The 23656-nt window shown below is 36.9% G+C and overlaps 1 protein-coding gene across 5 annotated transcripts in view; it reads right to left on the reverse strand.

Annotated features, from left to right (window-relative positions):
• The window catches only part of Sugct (succinyl-CoA:glutarate-CoA transferase), a 738758-nt gene that overhangs the window by 116605 nt on the left and 598497 nt on the right, over nt 1–23656 (reverse strand). For 4 of the 5 annotated variants that reach the window (XM_063233933.1, XM_063233931.1, XM_063233930.1 and 1 more), the window contains exon 13: nt 6381–6444. The exons of the other annotated variant lie outside the window; for it this stretch is intronic. In XM_063233933.1, coding sequence (XP_063090003.1) covers nt 6381–6444 — 64 coding nt within the window. The remainder of the gene's footprint in view (nt 1–6380; nt 6445–23656) is intronic. 5 annotated transcript variants of the gene reach the window in all.

Below are 23656 nucleotides of genomic sequence, written 5' to 3' on the forward strand. Positions count from 1 at the left end.
GAAAACAGTTATGTGGTGAGAAACTTCAGAGCTCCACATCAAGCGCAATCCCACTGGCCTCCCCTGAAGTGTGGAGCTCTCAGCTCCAAGAAGTGGCACCTCGGTGCTACAGGAAAGGACAGCATCCTCCATCTGGCTAAAACTCCACACTGGCCAGTGAGGTGACACAAGGAAGATGCACAGAGTGACTGGGTCCGCAGAAACCAGCACTCCAGGGAAAGTGACAGTTTATGTGAGATCTTTCCACTAAAGTGACAGATAAGGTACAGAAACGTGTTAGGAACTTTAATGTGCCCTTTGATCTCTGTACTGAATAAACACACATTTTTAAAAGTCAGTTTCACAGTTTAAAATTCTGGGCATTGTGAGTTTTACATGGGAGCCAGAAATTGCTTCTACTGACTTCTGCTAAGTCAGTCTCCAGGTTCCTGTCCAAACTGTTTCCAAGACCCACTTCCACCTGGCAGACAGGAGGAATCTCAGAGCCCTCATCACAGACAGTTTAGAAACCTTGGATTTGTTTTTGACTTGGTCCTTAGCTGTATTTCAGATCATGTTCATCTGGCCTCTGGCTCCCTCTCCAGGATAACTCTGAGCCCGCCCCTCCCAATTCCTTCCTCTGAGCATTTTCTGAGGTCCTCTGTCACACACACACACACACACACACACACACACACACACACACACACCCCATTCTAGTATCTCACCTCACCCCTCAGGGAAACTCATCAGCATTGTATTAGGCGAGGTCTCCCTGCTCTGTGCTCCCAGAACATACTACTATCAGCTCTGGTTCTCCGTAAAAACACTCATGTCTCTTCCAAAATTATTCTTCGTACCTGCCTTCCCCAAAAACCACAACCCCATGAGGCACTGGGTCTTTTCAGCTTTCTTGCCAGAACTTATATGCAAGGTGTGATTAAAATGCATAATGAAATTGAATTGTAAAATACAAAATATTACAATAAAAGAAGCATCACCATTAATCCTCCAGAGAAGATGGCCCCTCTCTGCAAACACACTTATCCCACCATTCCTGCCCCTGTCTGAAGTAGTTCTGGAAGTCTGCTTTCATGAGGGTCTTTAGTTGTGCTGTCTTGGCTGCTTGGATGTCTTGAACTGATTCAAAACATTTAGCTTTCCTGTCACTCTGAGTTTGGGAAAGAGTCTGAAAGCACATGGTGTCAGATCCATTGAATGGGTGAATGGGGACACTAAAATGTCTTCACAGGGCTGCTTTTCTGCTGGATGGCACTTGGCAGCAGTGTTCACCATAGCTTTCTATCACACCTCTGAACACACTCGGGAAGAGGACTTGCAGTGCTGCTTCATAAAGTTACAAGAATACTGGACAAGTGTGTTCTAGGAGAAGGGGGGCATTTTGAGGGGGATTAACTGCAAAATATCTTTTACAGCAATAAAGTTTTCAACTTAATCACCAATTGTATAGTTTGATCATAGTACATAGTGTACAGAACAAAGTTTAATTAAGTTAGTTATGGGTAGAAGGTGGGTTTGAGTCATATTAATTATGAGTAAATTAGTGCATTGTACCTATTCTGTCAATACTTCCACCTAAATATTTTCTAAGTAATAGTGAGCTATCCCCTCAGTGAGGACCAGAATAGATAAGCCTGGCAAAGAAAGATACAGCATATGTTTGCATTTATACTCCCTATTGGTAATTTTTCTGAGCATCTCTTCATCTTTAATTGTATACCAGGTGTTAAACCTTAAATGACAGAGTAGTTTAACAAACAATATATGAAATTATGAACAATAGTATTAGCATAGCAGCAACTTACACAGAGATAACGGATGAATATTAACCACTTTACATGGTTTAACTATGTCATCCAGATATACAAATGACATTTCTTCTTTAATCCTTTAATGATAAATGTGATTGGGGATGTTATAAATAGGAAGTATTTGCAATAGATATAAATTAATAAAGAAGATGGTTTAATCATACTATTTGCTCGATTTTAATATTAGCAGTGATTACAATTATTGAAATAATAATGATTCAAACAATTATTTTAAAATCTAAAAGGATTTTGAAGAAATAATTTATCCTTGTTTAAAGTACTGTGTATTAATCATTAGTTGATTAGCACCTTTAGGGTTCTTAATCAATTGATTCCTGTTCAGGAGTTTTAATGCAACATAATTCTGTGTGGATTCCTATATATCTAAAGAGGGCACTCTAAAATTGCATAAGAATGACTGCTGGTCTTTAAAAGACAATCTCCATAAATGACTAAGATACAAAATACTACAGGCAAAAAAGTGTAACATATAGACCCCTCTGTGAAAGTGGCAGAAATGTGTTAATAACAAAGAAAACATAAATAAATAGAATCACCACTATAAATGTGAAAATGCACATATTTATCTGTAAATTGATAGGACTACCGTTAGTGAATTCAAAAGGTATTTCCAGTGGATAATCAGAAAACAGCATTGTCCAAAGTCACCTTAAATGCACTCTGTTTCCACTTTTTCTTTTTTTTTTTTTTTGGACCAGGGATCAAACTCATGACCTCACACTTGCCAGGCAGGTGCTTATACTACTGAACTAAATCCCTGGCTGTGTTTCCACTTTCGGCAAACTTATGAGAGCGTCCTAAGAGACTTCAGTTACATCTATGATATTCATGAAGTCTTCAGTGAGTACAGCCCTACAAATAAAAGTAGAAGTATCACAAGTACACAAACACAGTTAAAGATATGTAGAAGTCCTCAGGGGAAAAAAGTGAATTTAATTACTAATTATCTCTTGTCCTAAGTGGTCCCTTATTGGTATATATGGAATTAAGAGATGCAGTAGTATCATCTTGTCTGACAACTGTCAACAGAATTCTTACTTCCCTTCCATGAGGAATCCACAATACTGCCCTCAAAAGTCACTCAGCACTCGGGAGGCAGAGGCAGGAGGATCCCCTGGGCTACAAAGTGAGTTCAAGGCCAGACTGCTCTGCATAGCAAAACCCTGTTTCAAACACACACACAAGAAAGAGAGAGAGAGAGAGAGAGAGAGAGAGAGAGAGAGAGACAGAGAGACAGAAAGACAGACTCATAATTCCACAGATAATCTAGCAACATCCATTTCATCTTTAATCAGAGAATTCTCCTGTTAAGTCTTCAGGAAGACAGTAAGGCAGATGTACCCAAACCGATAACGATCCTGAATCTCTGCAGAAGTGAGAGAAATGAAAAGGAATTTTCCAAAGGGAGTTAAAGTGTGTGGAGGGGGAGACTGCTATAGAGCTGAGCTGAGACTTTTATCACTATAAACTAAGTTTATCGTTCCCATTATTAACTTCTCACTCATGCCCTTCTCCATGTAATCAAAGCATCTTTTAAACAGATCACGTGCTTTGGCCAGTGCAATGTAGGCAACGAGGTTGGCTTGCTTGCTTGTTCTGCTCCCACATCTCAATAGGCTCTGTGCTTTCTGTGGGTTCTTCAGCCATGAGAATGAGAAAGACATCATAGCAGAGCTGAGGCCAGCCAGCAGCAGGGATGCAGACAGGCAAACATGCCAGGAGACGCAGAGCCACCCAGCCAAGCCGCATCTGTATCAGCATCTTCCGGCTGACCCACACTGCAGCCACGCTCTTAATGCCTTTGAGATTTGGTGGGTTTTACACAGCATTAGTGTGACACTATGTCTTTAAATGAAAGTGAACAACAGGGATATTCTTCCCCTTGAGAAACCTGAGAACATCTCCCTTTTCCTGAGATTGATTCTTCATTCCTTTATCCTGAAACCCCAGCACATTCACATCTGAATGATGGAGGGAGTGATCCAGCCAGTGCATTCATCCTAGGTTCCTTACTGACGTTTTTGTGTCTCTGTCATGCTGACAGTAGTACTGACCTTTGCGCATTTACCCTTTCCTCTAATGCACCGGGGACTCCATGGCTCTATAGAACATCATCTTTTACACGTGTGCTTATGTTAGACCAAAAGTTTCTGAATTGTGCTTTGGGGTTCATGATCCCGTGGAAAGACGTTTGCAGAATCATGGTACAGGAAGGACAGAGGAGGAAAGCTGCAGAGATGGGGCACCAAGCTATCATTCAGGAAATCCCTGCTTTGACCTATTCTATCTGTCTGTCTATCTATCTGTCTATCTATCTATCTATCTATCTATCTATCTACCTATCTATTTATCTACCTATCTATCCATTGGTACTGGGCCATCACACTAAGCTCCATCATTAGCCCCATTTAGTTTTCATTTCTTTATTTTGAGGTGAGATGTCCCTAAGTTGCCCAAGATGGACTTGAACTTGTGATCTTCCTGCCTCAGACCCCCAGAGTGTTAGCATTATGGTTTGTACCATCACACCTGGCTGCTTTGACCTATTTTAGGTATCCAATTTGGAAAATCAGATCCACTATTTAAAAGCTTAAAAGTACTAGAAAGGCCCTTTAAAGTCTCTTCAGAATGAAAGCACTATGCTTACATTTTTTTGGTTCTGATCACCCCCTTCTCTTTTTTACCACCATGACCCTAATTTAAGACAGCATCAACTAAACTCCTGTCAGAATTTCCTCACTGGACTCCTTCTCTGAGTTATAGGTTGGGAGAGGCTGCCCTCATGCTTAATATCGGGGTTGACTCAGCCCCAGCAAGGCCTCAGGGCCATGACAACCTGTTAGTCTCAGTCCTGTCCCACACTTCACACAGCTCTTCTGTGCTGCTTGAGGACACCTGATCTTTCTACCACAGGGCCTTCTCACACACCAGTCCTACAGCATACAATACTCCCCCCAGCCCCTCACAGGCCAGCTTTCTCTGACCACTCAAACTACCCAAGTTCCCACCTGCTCCCATAATTCTCTGGGGCAAGAACACTATTCTTTCTTTGCTTTGAAGTCCTAGAAACATTTGTTGTTGCTCATATAAGCTGACATTCTGTTAAGTACAAACTCCATGTGGCCAAGGTCCAAGTTGTCTGGTTCATTTTTAAAACCTAAAGTAGTGCCTAGCACAGAGCATATGCTTCTTTGTATGAATGAATGAACTTCTTAGCTTTTAGCAAGTAGTTTTTCCATTACCTTTTTGTGCTATGTGGTATCTCACCTGGGTACCACAACATACACCTGTCATTCTAGCACACTGGGAGGACTGAGTCCAGCCTGGTAACTCAGCAACTTGACAAGACCTTATCTCAAAATTTAAAAAAAAATCACTGTGGATTTAGCTCAGTGTGAAAGTCCTGGGTTCAACTTCTGGTCCCAATAAACAAACAAATAAGTATATTAATTCCTTATACACTTATACATTAGCAATTTCCTACTCAATTTCCTCTGTCCTCCATACTTCTCTCTTCTTAGCCTTTTGCCTGTCAATGGTCATGATCTGGTTTGTTTGGGGAAATTATCATTAAGCTGATCCTACATCTTAGACTTAGATCACATTTACAATGAAATTAATAATGACAGTTACTCAACAAGAAGACCAGATGCCTGTAGATATAAATGCCTTATATCATTTGACCTGGGTGACAGGAGTTTGAGGAATGCCAAAATGCCAAGCAAAGTGAGTAGGGAAAAGTTTCAGGAAAACAATAATGAAGGTTAGCTCCTAGCTAATTTCTTTGTCTTGTATTGGTAGAAAAGAAAAATGGTTCATAGATCATGTCAAAAGTAAGGATATGATGAACAAGAACTTGGAGTGCTTTCTATACATGGCCCATAGGAGAGAGAAAAAACAGACTGGAGAAATGTGAACTCAGTGAGTATGAGGTATTGATCCTCACGAGGTATTGATCCATCAACTGTTTAACAGGATGCTCTCAGAGTGGGCATGCAACTCCAGCTATCAGAAAGAGAGGGCCTCTGGAAATCCAAGGGCTGGCATGGCATAAGCAGCAGTCTTGGGTAGGTTTATGTAGTAATGAGTCAACTTACAAAAAAGTCAATCAGTTCCAGGTTTAATGAAAGCACTTAGCTTCTTGATTTGCAAAACTAAAATCAGTATCATAAACCATAGTTATGGAAGAAAATGGCTGCTTCTATCTTGCCTATTTTTTGCTCGATCTGAAATGACCATATTGGTTTTTTTAAATAGTTTCCCATTTATTATTAACCATCGGATGATAATTATGTCATTCGTTTTTGGATATACAAAATGGAATGAGGAAATGTGACAATTAGACATTCCTTAGAGCTAAGACAGAGCCCTGTAGTCTCAGCTTTCCTTCTTGCAAGTGTGTTTCCACCACCCACTTTCAACCCAAATTGTAAATTTGGATAATGTCTTGATAAGTTATTTTAGGGAATTAACAGTTACCTGTAGGAGACAGCAAATGAGACAATTAATGAAGAAAAGCATTAGAAAAAGTAACAAAAATGTCCAAACCTGGGACTGAAATCTTCCCCACTGCCGGATGGTTCATCTCCATAACGAGGCCATTGTGCAACACCTTATAATGGAAAAACAGAGAGAAAAATTACCCAAAAATCCTCAATTTCAAGTTGCATGGACAGCTACCTATTCAGTTCACACTAAGAAAAAGATATCTAAGCTTTTCATTTGAAAGCAAATGTTTGAAGTGACTGTGTTTCCTCTTATCATCCCTCAAATGAAGCCAAAGGAGAGTAAAAAGACTTGAAGACTAGGAAGCTATATTTGTATAAGATCTTCCCACTCTTTAAAGGAAAGCTTATGTGTTCCTAAATACATGTAGTTGATGATTTATGCATCTCATTTATGTGTGCTCCCGTGACATCAAAGCTTATCTCCTTCCTGAATTGCTTCATATGGCAAGGATTGGCTAAGGTCAACTGAAGTGGGAAGGCATAGGGTATGTGAATAAAATCTGAACCACAAGAGTCAGTCTAGGATGAAACATGAGTCAGAGTGTCCAGAAGGCCGAGTGACTGATGGAGGTAGGAGGAGACAGGGTTATTGTGACAGGCATATGAGCAGAGCCAGGTGACAGGGAAACCAGAGAAGGCCCATGTCAGAGGCTAGAGGCAGGTTAAAACAAGGATGCTTTCAATGATAGTAAAGCTCTAATCATAATACTAGTTTTCAGAAATAGGACTCAACTATCATGAGGTGGAGAAATCAAAACAACTAAGAATAATCCAGAGATCCCATCCTAGAAATAAGATTAGGTTTTCACATGATCTCACATATGCATTTGGTGTCCCATTAAGAACAAAGGTAGACTTGGCTCAGAATTAAGAGGTAAGGTCAAGTACCAATCCAAAGGCATTCAAGCATTGCCTGACTAATGAGTTGTAGCTTGATGCCGAGTCACCTGACTACTAACACTACAAAGTGGAGGTGGCAAATGTTTTCTAATGAGTGGACAAGAATACAAAATCTGCCAGAGCCCCAACTCCCTCCACTATAGGAAGAGGATGAACAGAGGGCATTGGGCCAGATCCTAGAATATAAAAGCGGAATCACTGACGGCAGAATGTTTTGTGATACACAAATAAAGAGGCTTATAAATTTTATTTGTTTTGTTTTGTCTAAACTGAGGGACATCTGGTATACTGTCACAAGGAGGCAAATGTCTCTTACTAGGTCTTCAACAAGCCGTACATGGACAATTTGCATATAAATTCTATTCCACCTGCTCTCTCAACCAATTGGAAAGCCTCTCACTTACTGTTCTGTATGAGCAAGAATGAAAAGTAGGTATTTCATAGACATAATAAACTTACAGGCTACAATTTTGTGCTAACACCCCAAAGACCCTAATGGCTGTATAGCATCTTGAGCTTTAGGTAAAAGCAAGATTTGACTATCCACATTCCTATCAAAAAAGCAAAAACACATGGAGTAGAGAAGATAATAAAAATGTTTCTCAGTTGGAAAACTCAGAGGAAAAGATCAAGTTTCTTGGCTTTTATCTATTTCTGATGCACTCTTTGGTCACACCATAGGATGTCATTTGTAAGACAACTTCATGGATGACGTTTTTAACCTTCAAACTGTAACTGGTATGCTGAAACGTTCTGGCTTTGATTTTTTACGTTGGAAATGGTCACTGCTTTGAGGCCATGCTGTTTATACAATCATGTCAACCTCCCTCATCAATGAGGATGCCACTCCATATGGCGATCATTTTTAGCAAAGCTCTTGCCTCTCTTTTTGGGATCATCAGGTTTGTACCCAAGGGCTGGCCAGAGAAAACTCCTGCCAGTGTTAGAACTGTGCTATAATTTAATTCTGGTGTGGTTCATTCTCAGCATCCACACAGCACAGCCTCCTTCTACGTGGGGGTGGAGGCTAAATGCCAGCGGGAGGTGCTAAATCTCAGTTCTACTGAGGACAGGAACAAAAATACCAAGCTAAATTTCACTCGAAACAATTATCTACACACTGAATCATTCTTCTCTTCTCCTATCTCTGTTGCCCTCCTGACTACCTCTTTGTAATAATACTGCTATGCTACTCACAAAAGACAAAAGTGAGTGTTCTTAGCTAAATATAACTTAACTGATAATGTTGAAATTAATTAACGCTGAATTTTAATCATGTAGCAAATGTTAAGTGTCAAACGTGAAAGGGTAGTTGGTAAAGGTCAAGGGACATATGTCAAAGTTTTGCAAAGCAAAAGCTAGCATCAGTTGATTGAGATTTTTCATGGAAGCAGCTTAAAGAATTTTTCCCCCACCCCAATCTTCAGTATGAAACTTTAACCTAATCAATTCCTTTACATCAGAAAACATTCACTTTTAAGAAAAAGTACTAATTCTTTGTATAGTTGGCAAAAATTAACTGCAGTTTATCATTTGCTGTGGCATTTGCACAGTTACAAAGCAAATGGGTTGGTCTGAGCTCCCATCTGCAAAAGAACTCATTTATTCCCCTGCCTGGTTGCCACCCACCTTTTTATGTAAAGTCAGAAGTCCATGAAATTCTATAGGCTTCCTTTGTGAATCAGGTCAGATTATCCCAGAGAACACTTGGGACTGTGGCAGTGCGGTCCCTGGAAATCCTTCCTAAAGACGTGGAATCTTGGGAAACTCCGCAGCCTTGTTTGTGGGGCAAATCCTGTTCTGCTTAGTAACATTTTCAAGAATCTCAGAAAGCAGAAATTTGCCTGAATCCTAACATAAATCGCTCCTGCTTTACTTCAAGTGAATTACCTCATCCAAACTTCATTGGAGACAGAGGAAACCTCTTGCCACTGCTTGGAAAATATTTATCTGAAAATGGTTACTAAATTTTTCTCTTTTCCTATTTTCCTCCTATTGATACTGCAATCTCTATCACCTTCATCAAAAAATCCAAGCTAAAAATGTTCTACTTCATGACCACTAGCAATGGCATGGTAATCTGATCTTCAGAGGTCTTCAACTACATATTTTTCCTTAGGGTAAATTCCATGTTTTTATTCTCAGTCTGGCCATTCAGCACATCCCTCGTTGAATATTGAGTTATTTCAGAATATGACAAAGACCTTCTCTAGAACTCTACAGTGAGTTTTGTCCATCTGGCAATGTCTTTAGACTTTTACTGTTTTTTTCCTCATATTTTTTTTAATTCTTCATAGATCTTTCATGGTTTGGTAGCTCTGCTAAATTTCATTTCTTCACTTCAAAATTTCAAAAGCCTGTTCTTGACAATAGAATTGTAGATAGTGCACTCACCTCTTCAGCAAAGTATCAGGCCTATTTAAAATAAGGCCTCTCTTTCTTTCTCAAGGGCTTTTCAGATTGACAGCATAATGACAGAGTAAAATGGTAATGTATTCATGATGGGGGGAAGAGTACAATGTATACCTTAAAACGATGTGGGAAATACAAATTTAAATGAAAGTAAGACTTTTCATAAAGCCTTCCAGCAGGAATGGCAGAAGAAAAATGGATATAGTATAGCACTAGCAAACCTTTAAAAAAAAGTACAAAAATTAAAATTGATCTCATATAGTGAAAATTTTATAGAAAGAAAGAGATGTAGGTCAATATTATACTGTCTTTACACTTATGAAAACTAAGGTAATGCCATTAAAGGCATCAGCAAAGACACACCAATAAGAATGGCCCTATCTACTCACTGTGAATAGTCATTTGACCTATTCATTCAATTCAACAGCCTCCATGGAGCACTAATATGTTAAGCACAATGAAAGGCTGGTAGTGAAAAGATGAATGAACTTAAATTAAAAGTGCCTATAATTAGAAGAGAGGATAGGGAATAAGAGACTTGAGCCAATTTTTATAATACAATTTAAACTCCATAAGGAAGAAGCATTATCCAATGAGGAGCAAGTAATTTACCCTGCTTTCCTTTGCAGGAAGCTAAATGATCTAGGTTAAGGAGGTCAGTGAAGGCTGTAGAACAGGATAATATTGAAATTAAATGTTAAGATTAACACTAATACTGGTAAGTGTGATAATAACAGCTACTGCAAAAACAAAATTCCTTAAAGATGAAGCACTGTTTCAGGAGCTAAACAGTCACTTCTTTTAATCCTGTCATTAACCAGATTAGGCAGGAATTGATAGCATCTCATTTCCAATGATAAGGTAACTGACACTTACAGACGTTAAGTACATGCCCAACATTTCCTAATTAATAACTGTCTGTCCTTGGATAGCAATTTAGGGGTGCATCTCACCCTTAGTGCACAGGCAGGTTCCTGGCAGTTGGAGACTTAGTTAAAGAAAAAAAATGAACAAACATAATTTAATTTACTATTAAAATGACTGGTCAACGTGGTCAATTCTGTAAAACAAATTAGTCAATTCAGTAGGGAGGAAAAAAATCAGCCAAACGGATTGCTTGGCACCCAGAGATCCAGTGACTTAATAAATGGAAGGCTCCCTTGGAGGCCGCCTAGGATACCCTGGCTGTGAATAGAAGGGCTGTGAATAGAACAGGATTTGAGCACAGAGGAATTTAGGGTTTGAAGGAGACAGACACAGCAAGGGATCTTGGGCAAGGCATTTATGGACTCTGGGACTCCAAATCCTCATCGGTTAAAAAGTAGAATAATACCTCTTTCTAAGGAGTTTGTGAGTAGTCAGTGAAATGATGCAGGACAGAGAAAAGGCCCTGGTAAAGACACAGGCAATGGCAACTGTATCTACTACTGTCAATACTGGGTTCAAACTCTGGCTTCACCAACTACCAGCCTTGTGGCTTTAGGGCACATTCATATGGTCATGCAACAAACATGTACCAAAAGTTTTCACAGTAATAACTAATAATAAATATTTATCAAATGCATGTTAATGTGCCAGCTATTGCAATGGGCTGAAGAATAACTGGGTCGTAGAACAAGTCTTCCTCTCTAAGACACGTGGAGCCCTGCATAGGAGAATTTCCAATTAAATGTACCTCCTGGTCTGTTGTTATGATGTAGGAATACCTGCTGTGTCGTCTGCTACATGCCCAGAAACCATGAACACTGTGTAGCCCTAGCTGGTAGATGCTTTGTAAGTACTTTTTAATTAATTTTAAGTAACTGGCTAAGTAGCACATGGTTCCTTTTAGTTTCATCATTTTATAGGTAGGGAGGAAAAATATTCTTTGTTTTAACTTAATTATCAAATTCCAGTGTCACCTCGCTCAATTTCCTAAAGCAGGTGATCCTGAATCAGCACAGAAATTTCATACAACTGAAGACATCCCAGAGAAACATGCTAAGAGCTCAAAAGGGATCATGGTCTGCCAAAAAGGCTGACCTATGAAAGCAGCAGAAAAAAATGTGCAAAACACATTTATAAATATAAACTAAGTATACACCACATTTGTAGGGAATAATCACCTTTCTACTGCCTCAGGAAAATCCAGAGAACTACTTCCAAAGCACGCAGCGGTATCTTACTAAACAAACTATATTGGAATAATCTCCCTTCTCACACAAGTTAAATATTCCTCATCTGAAATCCTTGGAGTCAGAAATGTTTAGATTTCAGATTTTTCAGATTTTGGAAAGTTTGCATATAGATAAGATATCCTGGGAATGGTACACAAGTCTAAACTCAGAATTAACTTACGTTTCATATATGTCTCATAGACATATCCTGAAGCTAATTACATATTTTTAGAGTGTGCCTGCATTTTGACTTAAGCCATCACATAAGGTCAGCAGTGCAATTTTCCACTTTCACATCATATATCACCACCCCTCAAAAAGGTTTTGTGTGTTAGTGTTTTAAATTTCAGATTTTTTGATTAAAGATGCTCAACTTGTACTGTTATCAACTTAACGATTTGTTAGCATAATAGGACAATAGTCCTGAAACAATATTTGAAAAGTTATATAACTGAAAGTAAAGCCTGAAATTAATACATTAAAATGTCAGTTCAGTTATTTTTAAAAATTGTTCCCACTAAAAAATGCAAAAGTTGGGACTGGAGCTATAGTTCAGCAGCATGGTGCCTACCTGGCAAGCACAAGGTCCTGAGTTCAAATGAAAAATGCAAAAATAACAAAGAGAAATTGACAGTAAATAAGCCATTAGCATTCTTTAGATAATACAGATATAAAACCTGATGATTTTGATTTTCTTATTTCCTTAAAACAAATACTGTAACTAAGCTTTACTATGGAGCTAATGCTATAAAACAGCCATTCCACTCTAAAAAATTATCACTGTTAATCATGCAAAGAAACATAACAAACAAATACAGGTTAATGATTTGTAATGAAATGAGCACTCTAGCATCCAGCACTTGCTTGAGAAAAAAATATTTTCCAAGTTACACCATCCCTCCAACCTCCACCCTCAAGTATCATTCGTTGTATTTTGTTAAATATTCCCTCACTTTTTATATATTTGTACCACATATATGACAAATAATTCTACTTATAGCTAAGCTATTCATGCAACAGTTTCTCTAGGGTCATATATTGAGAGACACTGTTGCTAAGAAAAAAAGGATGTATAACTTCCATTTGTTAGGTAATGACAATTTTTTTTCTAAATCAACTGCCAAGCTTCCTGCTAATAGTAAATATTAGCTTCACTTTTTTCATATTCTCAGAAAAACTTAATATCATCAGAACATTTAGGCTTTGTCAGTAGAGGTACTGTGGAATGGCATCTTTTGGAAGCCTTGATTTGTTTTCTTTGATTACCAATAAAGTTGAACATATTTTCTATACAAGTTAAATATCCTCTTCAGTGAAATGCTTGCTTAAAAAGTCATTTGTGTGCTTCCTTACTGGCCTAATTATGTTTTTATTGTTGACTCTTAAAAGGCCCTCACATATTCTGATAATAGGTCCTTTGCTACAACATGAAACTATTGAAACAGAAAATACTATAGCTTCATTTTGTGCTCAACTTGTGATATATTTGGATGAACAACTTTACTTCATCATTTTCAACATATTGACATTCTTATATATTCTGCACTACTTGTGATATCTTTTTCAAATTCTTCTATATTCTTAAATGATAAACATATTCTCTGAAATTTTCTTAGTAATGTTTAAACACTGATTCACCCATAGTAAAAGTTAAGGATTTCAAGGAACTGCCTCAACCCATATAATGAGTATATGCAAAAATCCTAAAGCTAATGTCTTAATAGGAAAAGACTGAATGCTTTACTCGAAGATCAAGAGCAAAGCAAGAATAGTACTCTCATCACTAGAATTAATACTCTGGTAATAGCTGACTTAAGAACAGAACTTGTAGCCACTGCAATGAATCAAGACAAATATTAAAATCATAAAATTCATAGTGATTAGAAAGGAAGAAATAAAAGCATGAGTAAAGAAAAGTATAAAAAATGAGTGCAACAAAACAAGGAAAGGCAAAGGAAGCCACAATTAAGAGGGAAAAATCATACATACAGCATAAGTTGATGACACAGAAAATTCCTAGAAATTTACAAAGATATTCCTAGAACTAATGAGTGAGTTCTACAAGGTCACAGGCTATAAAATCAATATACAAAGATCAGTCACATTTCTGTCTTGTAATGAATGAATATGCATAAAAACAGGCTCATTAAAAATGACTACAAAGAAAATGAAATATCTAAGATATAAACTTAACAAAACACAGACAGGCTATGCATGTTGGAAATTACAAAATACTGATAAAAGTTATTAAAAATTTGTAAACAGAGAAGTATAGCATATTCTGGTACTGAAAGACTCAACACAGAACAGATGCCAACTATGCCAAAGTTTATAGGTTTAAAGTCATTCTTAGCAAAGCCCTTGAAATATTTGTAGTCATAAAAGAAACTTCTTCTAAAGTGTATGTTAAATGATGTGAAAATCAAGATATCTTAAACAATCCTGAAAATAAGAATAAAATGGGATTCATGCTACCTGATACAAAAATACATATTACTACACAATTACTTCATACTGGGTAGCTACAAATGATACTAGCACAAGAATCGACACATAAATCAATGAAGTAGCACAGAAAACTCAGATGTACACCAATACCCCAAATAAATTTTGACAAAGAAACAAATGCAAGGAAATTTAGCTTTTCTACCACGGAACTGAAATAATTGAAAGAAAACTAAAGAAGATTCAACTTAAATCGCATACCTATACCTCATAGAAAAATTTATTTAAAATGGATTGTGGGCTTTCATGGAAAAGAGAAAACTATAAAATTTCAGGAAAAAAATCATTGGAATTATTCTGAAAAGGATCATGTCAGCAGAAAGAAACACAAGACACAGGCTGGGCAAACATATGTAAATGATAGATTGACAAAGAAATAGTATTAGCATGTGTATAAAGAACTCTTAAAATGTAACAGTAAAAGAATTCACACTCTAACTAGAAAATAGGCATAAGATAAGAATAGACAGTCTACCAGTGAGTTTATATAGATGGCAAATAAGCACGTGAGAAGATACTCTATTTTACTAACCATTAGGGAGATGAAAATGACAATAAAATGTTCCTGTACACTTAACAGAATAGAATTTTAAGAAGTGATATCAAATGCTAAAAAGGAGAAACTGGATCACTCATATTTTTTTGACAAAATAAAAAGCAGTACAGCTACTCTGGAAAAAAAAGGTTGGTGGTTTCTTAAGAAACTGAACATGCAGTCATATAGAACCCAGAAATTGTGCCTTTGAACATTTACCTAAATAAGTGAGTTACGTTCACATGCAAACCTAGACACAAGTATTCATAGCACTTTTATTTGTGATAGTCAAAAATTGGAAACACATCCTCCATACCGATCACTGAACCTGGGGTCTTGTACTGAGCTATCAGTGGTACACTTTTTAACATTATTGTTAATTTTACTGTGAGACAGCGTATTACTAAGTCACTAAATTGCCCAGGCAGGGCTCAAATTTGTAATCCTTCTACCTCAGTCTCCCAAAGGGTGAGATCACAGGGATGTGCTACCACACTTCGTTTCTGAAGATGTCTCTTAACTGTTGTATCACCAAGCAAACTGTGGTATGTGTAGCTCATGGAATATTTCTTGGCAATGAAAAAGAACAAAATACAGACTCATACAACCTGGATGACTCTTGAGAGGAATTATACTAAGTGTAAACAGCCAATTCACAAATGTTACATAGCACATGACTTCATTACTATAGAATTCTTGAGTGATAAAATTCTGGAAATAGAGAATAGACTTAGAGTAGAGATGGGCTTAGAAGGGAGGGAGTTTCCAGTGCTACAAAAGAACAAAAGAAGAGAATTTGGTGGAATTTTGTGGCAATGGGATGTTCTCTATCTTGACTGTTTGAGTATCAGTGCCTTTACTGGGGTACTGTACTGTAGTTTACAAGATGCTACCACTGGAAACGAGATAAAGAATATATGAGATCCCCGTTACCTCTTACAGAGATACATTATCTCTAAAGAAGTTTTAATTAATTTCTGAAAACTTTAGTCTTACACATGTTGGTTTTAACACCTGGAATTAAATTTTGCATATGATGTGAGGAAATTTCACTTCAGTGTTCTCCACAAAACAATTTTGAGAACTCTCTTTCCCAGAAACCTGTAACATCATTTGCATCATGTAACATTTCCATACATCCTAGGCTTTTTTCTGGGGTCTCTGTTATGTTCTGTTAATCCTTTTGTCTATTCTTTTCTGTATCACAGTGAGCAAATCAGTATGGTTTCACAGGAATCATCAGTTTTCCATTTGGAAAGACCCAGCTACTTTATCTGTTGTCTTCCCGGGGTCTTGATTCTTAACTCTTGCCTATAAATTTTAAAGTTAGTCTGTCAAGTCGTAGCAAAATTTTGTTGAGCAGAAATCATGCCCGTACCATATTGTCTTACTATCATTAAACATTTACCTTAATGGTTCTACTGATGTAAGTAATTTTTAATGATTTTATGAAGTGTTAGCATTTTTTATAACAGCTTCGTAGAGTTTTTCATTACATTGAACCCTAACAAAAGCAGCTCACTTTAGCAGTTTAGGTAAAATAATTTTTTTTTATGTTCCTAAATAAAATTTTCTCTGTATCACTAACTACTGAGATGAGATTAACTTCTAACGTGTGATTTTCTTTCTAGAAAACATTCTTATTAATAATCCACTTACAGATTTTACTGAGTTTTCTATCAATTAATTATATCACCTTTGAAGAATTAAAGTTTTATTTTACCATTTGCAATTATTATACATTTCATTTTATTGCTGCATTTCTGGCTAGAATTACCAAGACTGATGAATCTAGTATTAGTTCATTAACGGTAATGGATATAGTGTTTCATCACTGAGTATTTTTGTGCTAACTATTGTGAGTAAACTTAATCAAGTTAAAGAATCCATTTCCAGTTTGGTCAGAACTCTTATTACAGATGTTTACTTTTAGCAAGTGCTTTTTACCTATCTATTGAATCATATTTTTGTAAATTTTTTAATATTTTTTCCTCAGTAATCTTAAATAAGTCAATGAATGCTATGATTTGTATCTAGATGTCCCCCCAAAGCTTCATGTGATCATGAATGGGGCTTTTTCAGAGGTGTCTGTATCTAGAGTGTTTGATCCTGGGATTAAGGGTGTATGATTACTAAATCAATTCACTGATTGGTTTGGCAGTGCCCTAATTCTGGTAGGCTGGATACAATATAAAGGACAGAAATAAGCCTGCTTGCTTACTTGCTTTTGCCTTCTGCCTGCCATGAACAGTTTCTCCTCTGTGATTCCCCATTGCCAAGCCATTCTACCTTGGAGCCAGCCAATTATGGACTCTATAAACTGTGAGCTAAATAAACCATTTCCCCTTTAACTTTAGGTGTTTTGCCTCAGCAATGAGAGAAAAGTAACTAAGACAATGAATTAATAATTTTTTTAATGCTTAACCAAATTTACATTTCAAAAATAAATTAATTTTTGAGTAGTTTATTCATGTTTTATTTCAAATTTTCTTGCATGGCTTTTCATGAATGATACTATAGTTTTCCTTTCTTATATTGTCCTTGTCTGATTTACAAAGAGTAATTTTGTCTTATAAAATAAGTTAGAGTTATCATTCCTTTTCTATTTTCTGAAAGCATTTGTGAAAAATTGAAAATATTTGCTCCTTCAACAGCTGGTGGAAAATAGCTTTCCAGTTCCACTGGAACTGGTGCTTAAATAATAAGAAAACTTTTAATTATTATTATTCTAGTGATATGGCAATTCAAATACTATCATTCACCTTGAGTGTTTCACTACCTCAATTTATATGAATTTTATCTTTCCTTTAAGTTATCAATTTTAGAAGAATTGCTTTTTTCTGGCAAAGTAAATATTTTTTACTAAAAAATGACTTGTGTAGTAACACACTTTCGTTTAAATGTCTGCAATGTCTAACATTAGCAAATCATGGTTTGTTATTTTCTTCACATATATTTTATATAACTAAATTAGATATGTCTCTTCAAAACAGAAACTTTTAGGTACTTATTCTATCTTTTACCTGAATTTACTGTATTTTTAGGAATTGAGGTTATTGATATGTTTTCATTCATTTTAGCATCTTAATTATTGCCAAGGTTTCATCCTATTAACAAAATATTAAAAATCTTACCTTGTTTGAGATTATTTTCCCACATTTACTAGTTTAAAATATATAGACGTTCTTTCTTTTACTGTTCTTGTCCTCCAGAATTTTAACTTGCATAATTAAGAAAATAAAAAATTTAGCAATACATATATAGGCAACCATCTGTCAAATTATATGCCAGATATTTCCAAATTTTCTTGCTTCTCAGAATTCTTAGTTTCTCAGTAATATTTCCTACTATCCCTATACAAAAGTGAAATATTTAGTTTTGTTTATCAAGTGATTAAATGAAAACAACCTAATATGTATTTCTACCTTAAAAACATAATAGCCACTTGAAAACATAATAGACACAAATTAAAAGAAAAACTGTTTTCATTTTTTCCTAAATAACCACAATTGCTTTCTAGTAATACATGTGCACATCAGGCATTGAACAACTTCTTATATCTTGGAATAAAATCCAATACCTTCATGATTATTTTTGGTTTTGCATTAAGCATTATGCATCCAAGTCCCCAGTTTGATATCGGACTGGGAATGTAGCTCAGTGGTAGAGTATTTGCCTATCATCTGACGTGCTCTGGATTAATCTCCAGCATCACCAACAAACAAAAACACACCATTGAAAGATAGCACAATTTGATGCTGACCCATGAGCTAGCATTCTTTTCTGTGGCCAACACAAGTTGTTTCCCTGGAGAGAAAATTACCTTGAATGTTATGGTTTATGGCTAGCTCTCCCTGTCTCAAGCCTCCTGTGTTCAAAGGCAGGACTTCTGGATGGTGGCTGGATTATGGACTATAGTTGGCTTGCTTATGGTCCAGAGTAGAGTCTGGAAAAAGAAGAGGTGGGTCCTGGAGGGGTGTGGCCAATATCTCCCTTCCAGGCTCCTCCTTTCATCTTCCTTTGTGCTTCATGGAGAGCTCCTCAGACATGCACCTCAGCATTGCCACCTTGCCTTGGAGCCAGCCAACTATGGATTAAACATGAGCCCAAATAAGCTTTTCCTTCAAGATGTTGTTGGGTGTGTCATCCCAGCCTAAGGAAAGTGACTGAGATACTGGGTACCCCTGTGCATTTCCTGGAATTCCATGGGTTCTTTAGTGTATGGTCTCAGAACCACAGTTACTTGTTACTATATTTGGTATTTTGGGTTCTTTTTTGATTCAAAAAATAAACATCATACTGCTCTTCAAAAATCAATGATTTTGAGCTTACTACATGGTTAACATAATTCTTGCTTGCCATTTTTTTAAATCCTAAATCTTTTTTCAGTGGTTGTATTCCCTCTTCCTCTAGAATTATTCTTTAGCATTTCCTTAATCATGTGTTGTAGTAAATTCTCTTGGCTATTATCTCCCTAAAAATTACTTTTTTTTTGCCTCTATTCTAAGCTGGAGTTGTGTTCACTATACATTTCTAAGTCAAAAGTTCTTTTCTATCTGCACATTGATGGTGTTATTCTCCTGCCTTCTGATTTTTACTGTCATTCTCAGGAATTCAACAGTAAGTTCCATCACCCCTGATTTGTAGATAATTTTTATTTATTCCTTCGTTGATTTAAAAATTCCTACATCTTTGGTTTCTGGCTTATCTACCATCCACCTAAATGTCAATTGTTTTTTATTTGATCTACTTAATTTTTTGCATAATCCATTTGCTCTTTAGGGCTACCTGATTCTGAGGAATTATGTTGCCAAAAGTCTTGAGAAATTGCTAGCTATATTTAAATATTTCCTCTCTTCTCCCCAGCTTTTCCAGGAACTTTAGATAAATACACCAGGCATCTATTAATTATTTGCTAGACTTAATGAATCTACATTTTTCTGTGTCTCATATTTATACTGTCTGGGATGAATTCTAATTACATTTATTCAGCTCTATGTCCCATATCATGAATTCTCTCTTCCACAATGTCTAATTTACTATTTAACTTGACTTTGTTTGGTTGTACTTTATTCCGGGATGATTTGAATTTTCTTTTTCCAAGTACTCAAGGGAACCACTGATATAGCAACACATTAAATTAAATTTGCTGCTCGGGTATTTTTGGGTCCCAAGTGAATTAATTCCTACCCTATTAGAATAACATTTTCTCTCACATTTTCCCTACAAGAATCAATGTCTAATCAGGCCAGAGTCTCTACTGTTTTCTTCTTTGGTTTTCAGTGCAGGTTTTAAAAAGTATTTTCTTTTTTTTTTTTTTTTATTGTTTGTTTGCTCATTTGCTTAGTTTCTCTCCTAGTTCACCCAATGAGAATACAAACCTTTTGATGTTCAAAATTTAGTGTGAATTCTCTATTTGATATCCCATCTAGTAAGGAATCAAGATTTTTGCCCTGTCTCAATCCAGTGGTTACAGCAATTACTACTTTTAGTGTATACGTCTCTGATGTGTTTTTTTAATCATTTCTGCATTGGCAGATTTCTCTGGTCTTGTAGTCTTCCATATCGTCAGAAACAGAAGTCTTCCAGATTTCATTGCATCTTCTTTAAAATACAGTTCTGAGGCTTAATTTGATGACCCAATCTTTTTTAAGGTTAATTAGCCCAGGAAATAAGAGTAACAATTATTAAATAAAATAGGAACTACAATAGACCAATGGAATGTAAAGGTGATTTATTAACTTTAAAGTCAGGATATTAGAAATCCAGATTTATATCTTTAATTCAATCCTCCTTGGCAGTGGAACCATTAATTAAGTTATCCCAGAACCAGCTGCTGCAGACTTTGGTGGAAGTTGAGAAATCATTCTTTTCCCTCTGGCACAGTGGGCAGCAAAACCTTTGAAAAGGACCATTACAAGAGGTGGCCAGTCATGTGACTGCATACGCTCTCTGCACTTAGTAAGAACTGTAAAATACTTTCCTTCTTAGGAATTCTCCAGTTGCCCAGTGGGAAACTGAGTTTTGATTCATTCTAAGAACTGGTCAGGAGGTTGTTAATGTATCATCTTTCCAACTGAATTCTCTTCTTTCGAAGGAGACCAGGAAAATTCTAGACAAGAATTTGGAAGTCTAGTCTGAGAGTCAGAAGCCAGTTACTTCAATTAATAAATAGCTCTTGGTCCTTCTCAGAGGCCACTGGAGTAAACATTTTTCTCATTTGTATTACTTTGTTGATCAAAAAAATCATCACTTAAACATGAATTCCTGTCAAGGACTCTAATCTTTCGGGGACAGAAGTGACAATGGAATACAAGGAAGAAAACAGTCAGTTGAAAAATATTAAAATAAAAATCATGGCCAAAACAAAGTATGTAGATTATCGGAGTGAGTAGGGTTCACTAAGGGGCACCATGAAGTGAGAACAGCTGACCAGCATGAGCATAAAGAAAAGCAGAGCAAAGTGTGATGTGGTAGTTGCTCTACAGGGGTCTACTACAGTTGACAGGCAATCTGGAAGCCCTGGCTCATTACCACTTTCTGTGACCCAGTAGATACAACTGTCTCTGTCATACAAATAAAGACCTAGTTTGGGGGAGGTGACGTGCCTTGAGCAACATCATAAATAGAGGGAAAGAGTGTCTATTTGATGGCAGCTTACTGTCTTCCCATCACCCTGTTCTATCTCTAAGTATTCAGGATCATTTTGCAATTCAATAAGAGTATAGTGTTCCTGACCAGGGTATAGCACAGACATCAAAAAAGATTTACAGGGACACCAAGTATCCAAAACAGTTGCCATTAAAAATCTGTCATTGATTCTATTGGCACAAATGTTGCCTAAAAAAATCAGGTTTAGTGAGATGTAAGTAAGATTTTCTGGAAGCTTCTCTCTGTCTCTGTCTATCTGTCTGTCTGTCTGTCTCTTTCTCTCTGATCATAGTATGCTGTGAACTCTATAGAAATTAAGTCTTCTTTGGTATCTAATTGTAATAAGTTTTTTGTTTTTTGTTTTTGTTTTTGTTTTTGTTTTTTTTGTTTGTTTGTTTGTTTGTTTGTTTTGTTCCAGGGATCAGACTCATGACCTCACACTTGCCAGACAAGTGCCTGTGATGCTGAGCTAAATCCCCAGCAAGGCATCTTCATACTGGATATAGCAAAACTCTTTAGTCTCTTTAGTTAGTCATAGGAATATGAAGGACAACAGGATTTAACAAAGTATTGCCATCTGCTTCCTTAACAATTTCTTCTTTAATAAAGTGATGCACGCTAAACTTGTTTAAGACCCATTATCACTCGACACAGTCTAAATTTAACCAGGAAAGGATTTCAGCATCAGGAAACCACAGAGGAAATGATGTTACAGCACACAAATATATCTGAACAACCTCAAAGCAGAACAGCACTTGATAAATGTGAGGGTTCTTGGTCCTATACCAGGAGGGAGCAATATCTCTTGTTTACTTTATGTAAACCATTCTAGACGAGAGAGTTATAACCACCCAAGAGAAATCAAGTGACAATCCAGTCATTATAGAAAGATCATGGATATTCTTTGTTTAATTTTGCAGTTCTTGGGATTGAATCCAGGGCCTCTGCGCTGAGCTATATCCTCAGACCCTTTTATTTTGAGACAGAGTCTCACTAAATCACTAGGTTGTCACGATGCGTTCAAATTTTCAATCCTTCTGACTCAGCCTCTCATGGTGCTGAGATTACAGGTGTGCACAATATGCCAGGCAATATTGTACCATAAATCCTCTTTCTACCTGACTTGTCATTTAAAAAAAAATCGTTAATTTTCAAAGAAAGACAGAACCATTATAATCATGGTTTAAGGCTTCATAGCACCAACGTGGTGGTTCTGAATTGCAATACATTCTGTGTGTTCATTTTACGTTTTGGATTGGTTTTCATGGGAATTTGTGTTAATGGGGAAGTGTTTTACTTACGGCCAGCCGATGCATTCTTGCCCGAGGTAAAGTGATAAGGAGAACTATTTTAGTAAAGAGCCTCATGACTCAGTGTGGGGGTGATCACAATGGTAAGCGTGGGCCTGGTCACTGATAACTTTGTGGGCAATTGACCATTTGGATATGCCAAGAGATTTTATCAGCAAGAAGAGGCTGAGTCATTTATATACAATTTTGGCTTGAATTAGTTGGGCTGTGGGGCAAAGAGGTCATAGAAAAAAAATAACTGGGAGACATAAACTCAACCAAGAGCCAGCCCTGAGCTTCTCTCAAACATGCTTGTTTTCCCAGCTGACATTTTGCATCCAGTGGCTCATTATTTTACTTATGTGTTATCAATCAGTCTCACAGCTCCTTCACTGCAGGGTCCCAGCTCAAGGGAGCAGCCAGAACAGTGGCTGTGGCCTCTGCCTTGCACCAGTATCATAGGAAACTCCTAGCTGTGTGATGCTTTGTCTGGGACCTCCATGTGCTTTTCCTTGCAGCTGGGTTCTAAGGCAAAATACAGGTCTTACATAGCCTAGGTCTTGAGTGAAACCTGATCCTGTCTGTAGCTGGCTGAACGATGGCTACCCAAATACATCTACTGAGTTCTACACCCTGGAAACTTTATCTAATTTGGAAAAAGATTCTTTGCAGATGATTTTAATTCAGGATTTTAATATGATAAAACTGTGCTGGGTTATTTGGGGCATGATTTCATGTTCTCTAAGAAACTGACAATAGAAGACAGCAGACCTGGAAGAGGGGACAGTAACTGGGCATTCAGGGAGAGGTTTGGGTGATGCTGTGTAAGCCAGGACCCTAGAGTCACCAGAGGCTGAAAGAGACAAGA

Source organism: Cavia porcellus, unplaced genomic scaffold (genome assembly GCF_034190915.1).
Source record: "Cavia porcellus strain 051 isolate PalLab524CR breed Dunkin Hartley unplaced genomic scaffold, mCavPor4.1 scaffold_23, whole genome shotgun sequence".
Classification (NCBI taxonomy): domain Eukaryota; kingdom Metazoa; phylum Chordata; class Mammalia; order Rodentia; family Caviidae; genus Cavia; species Cavia porcellus.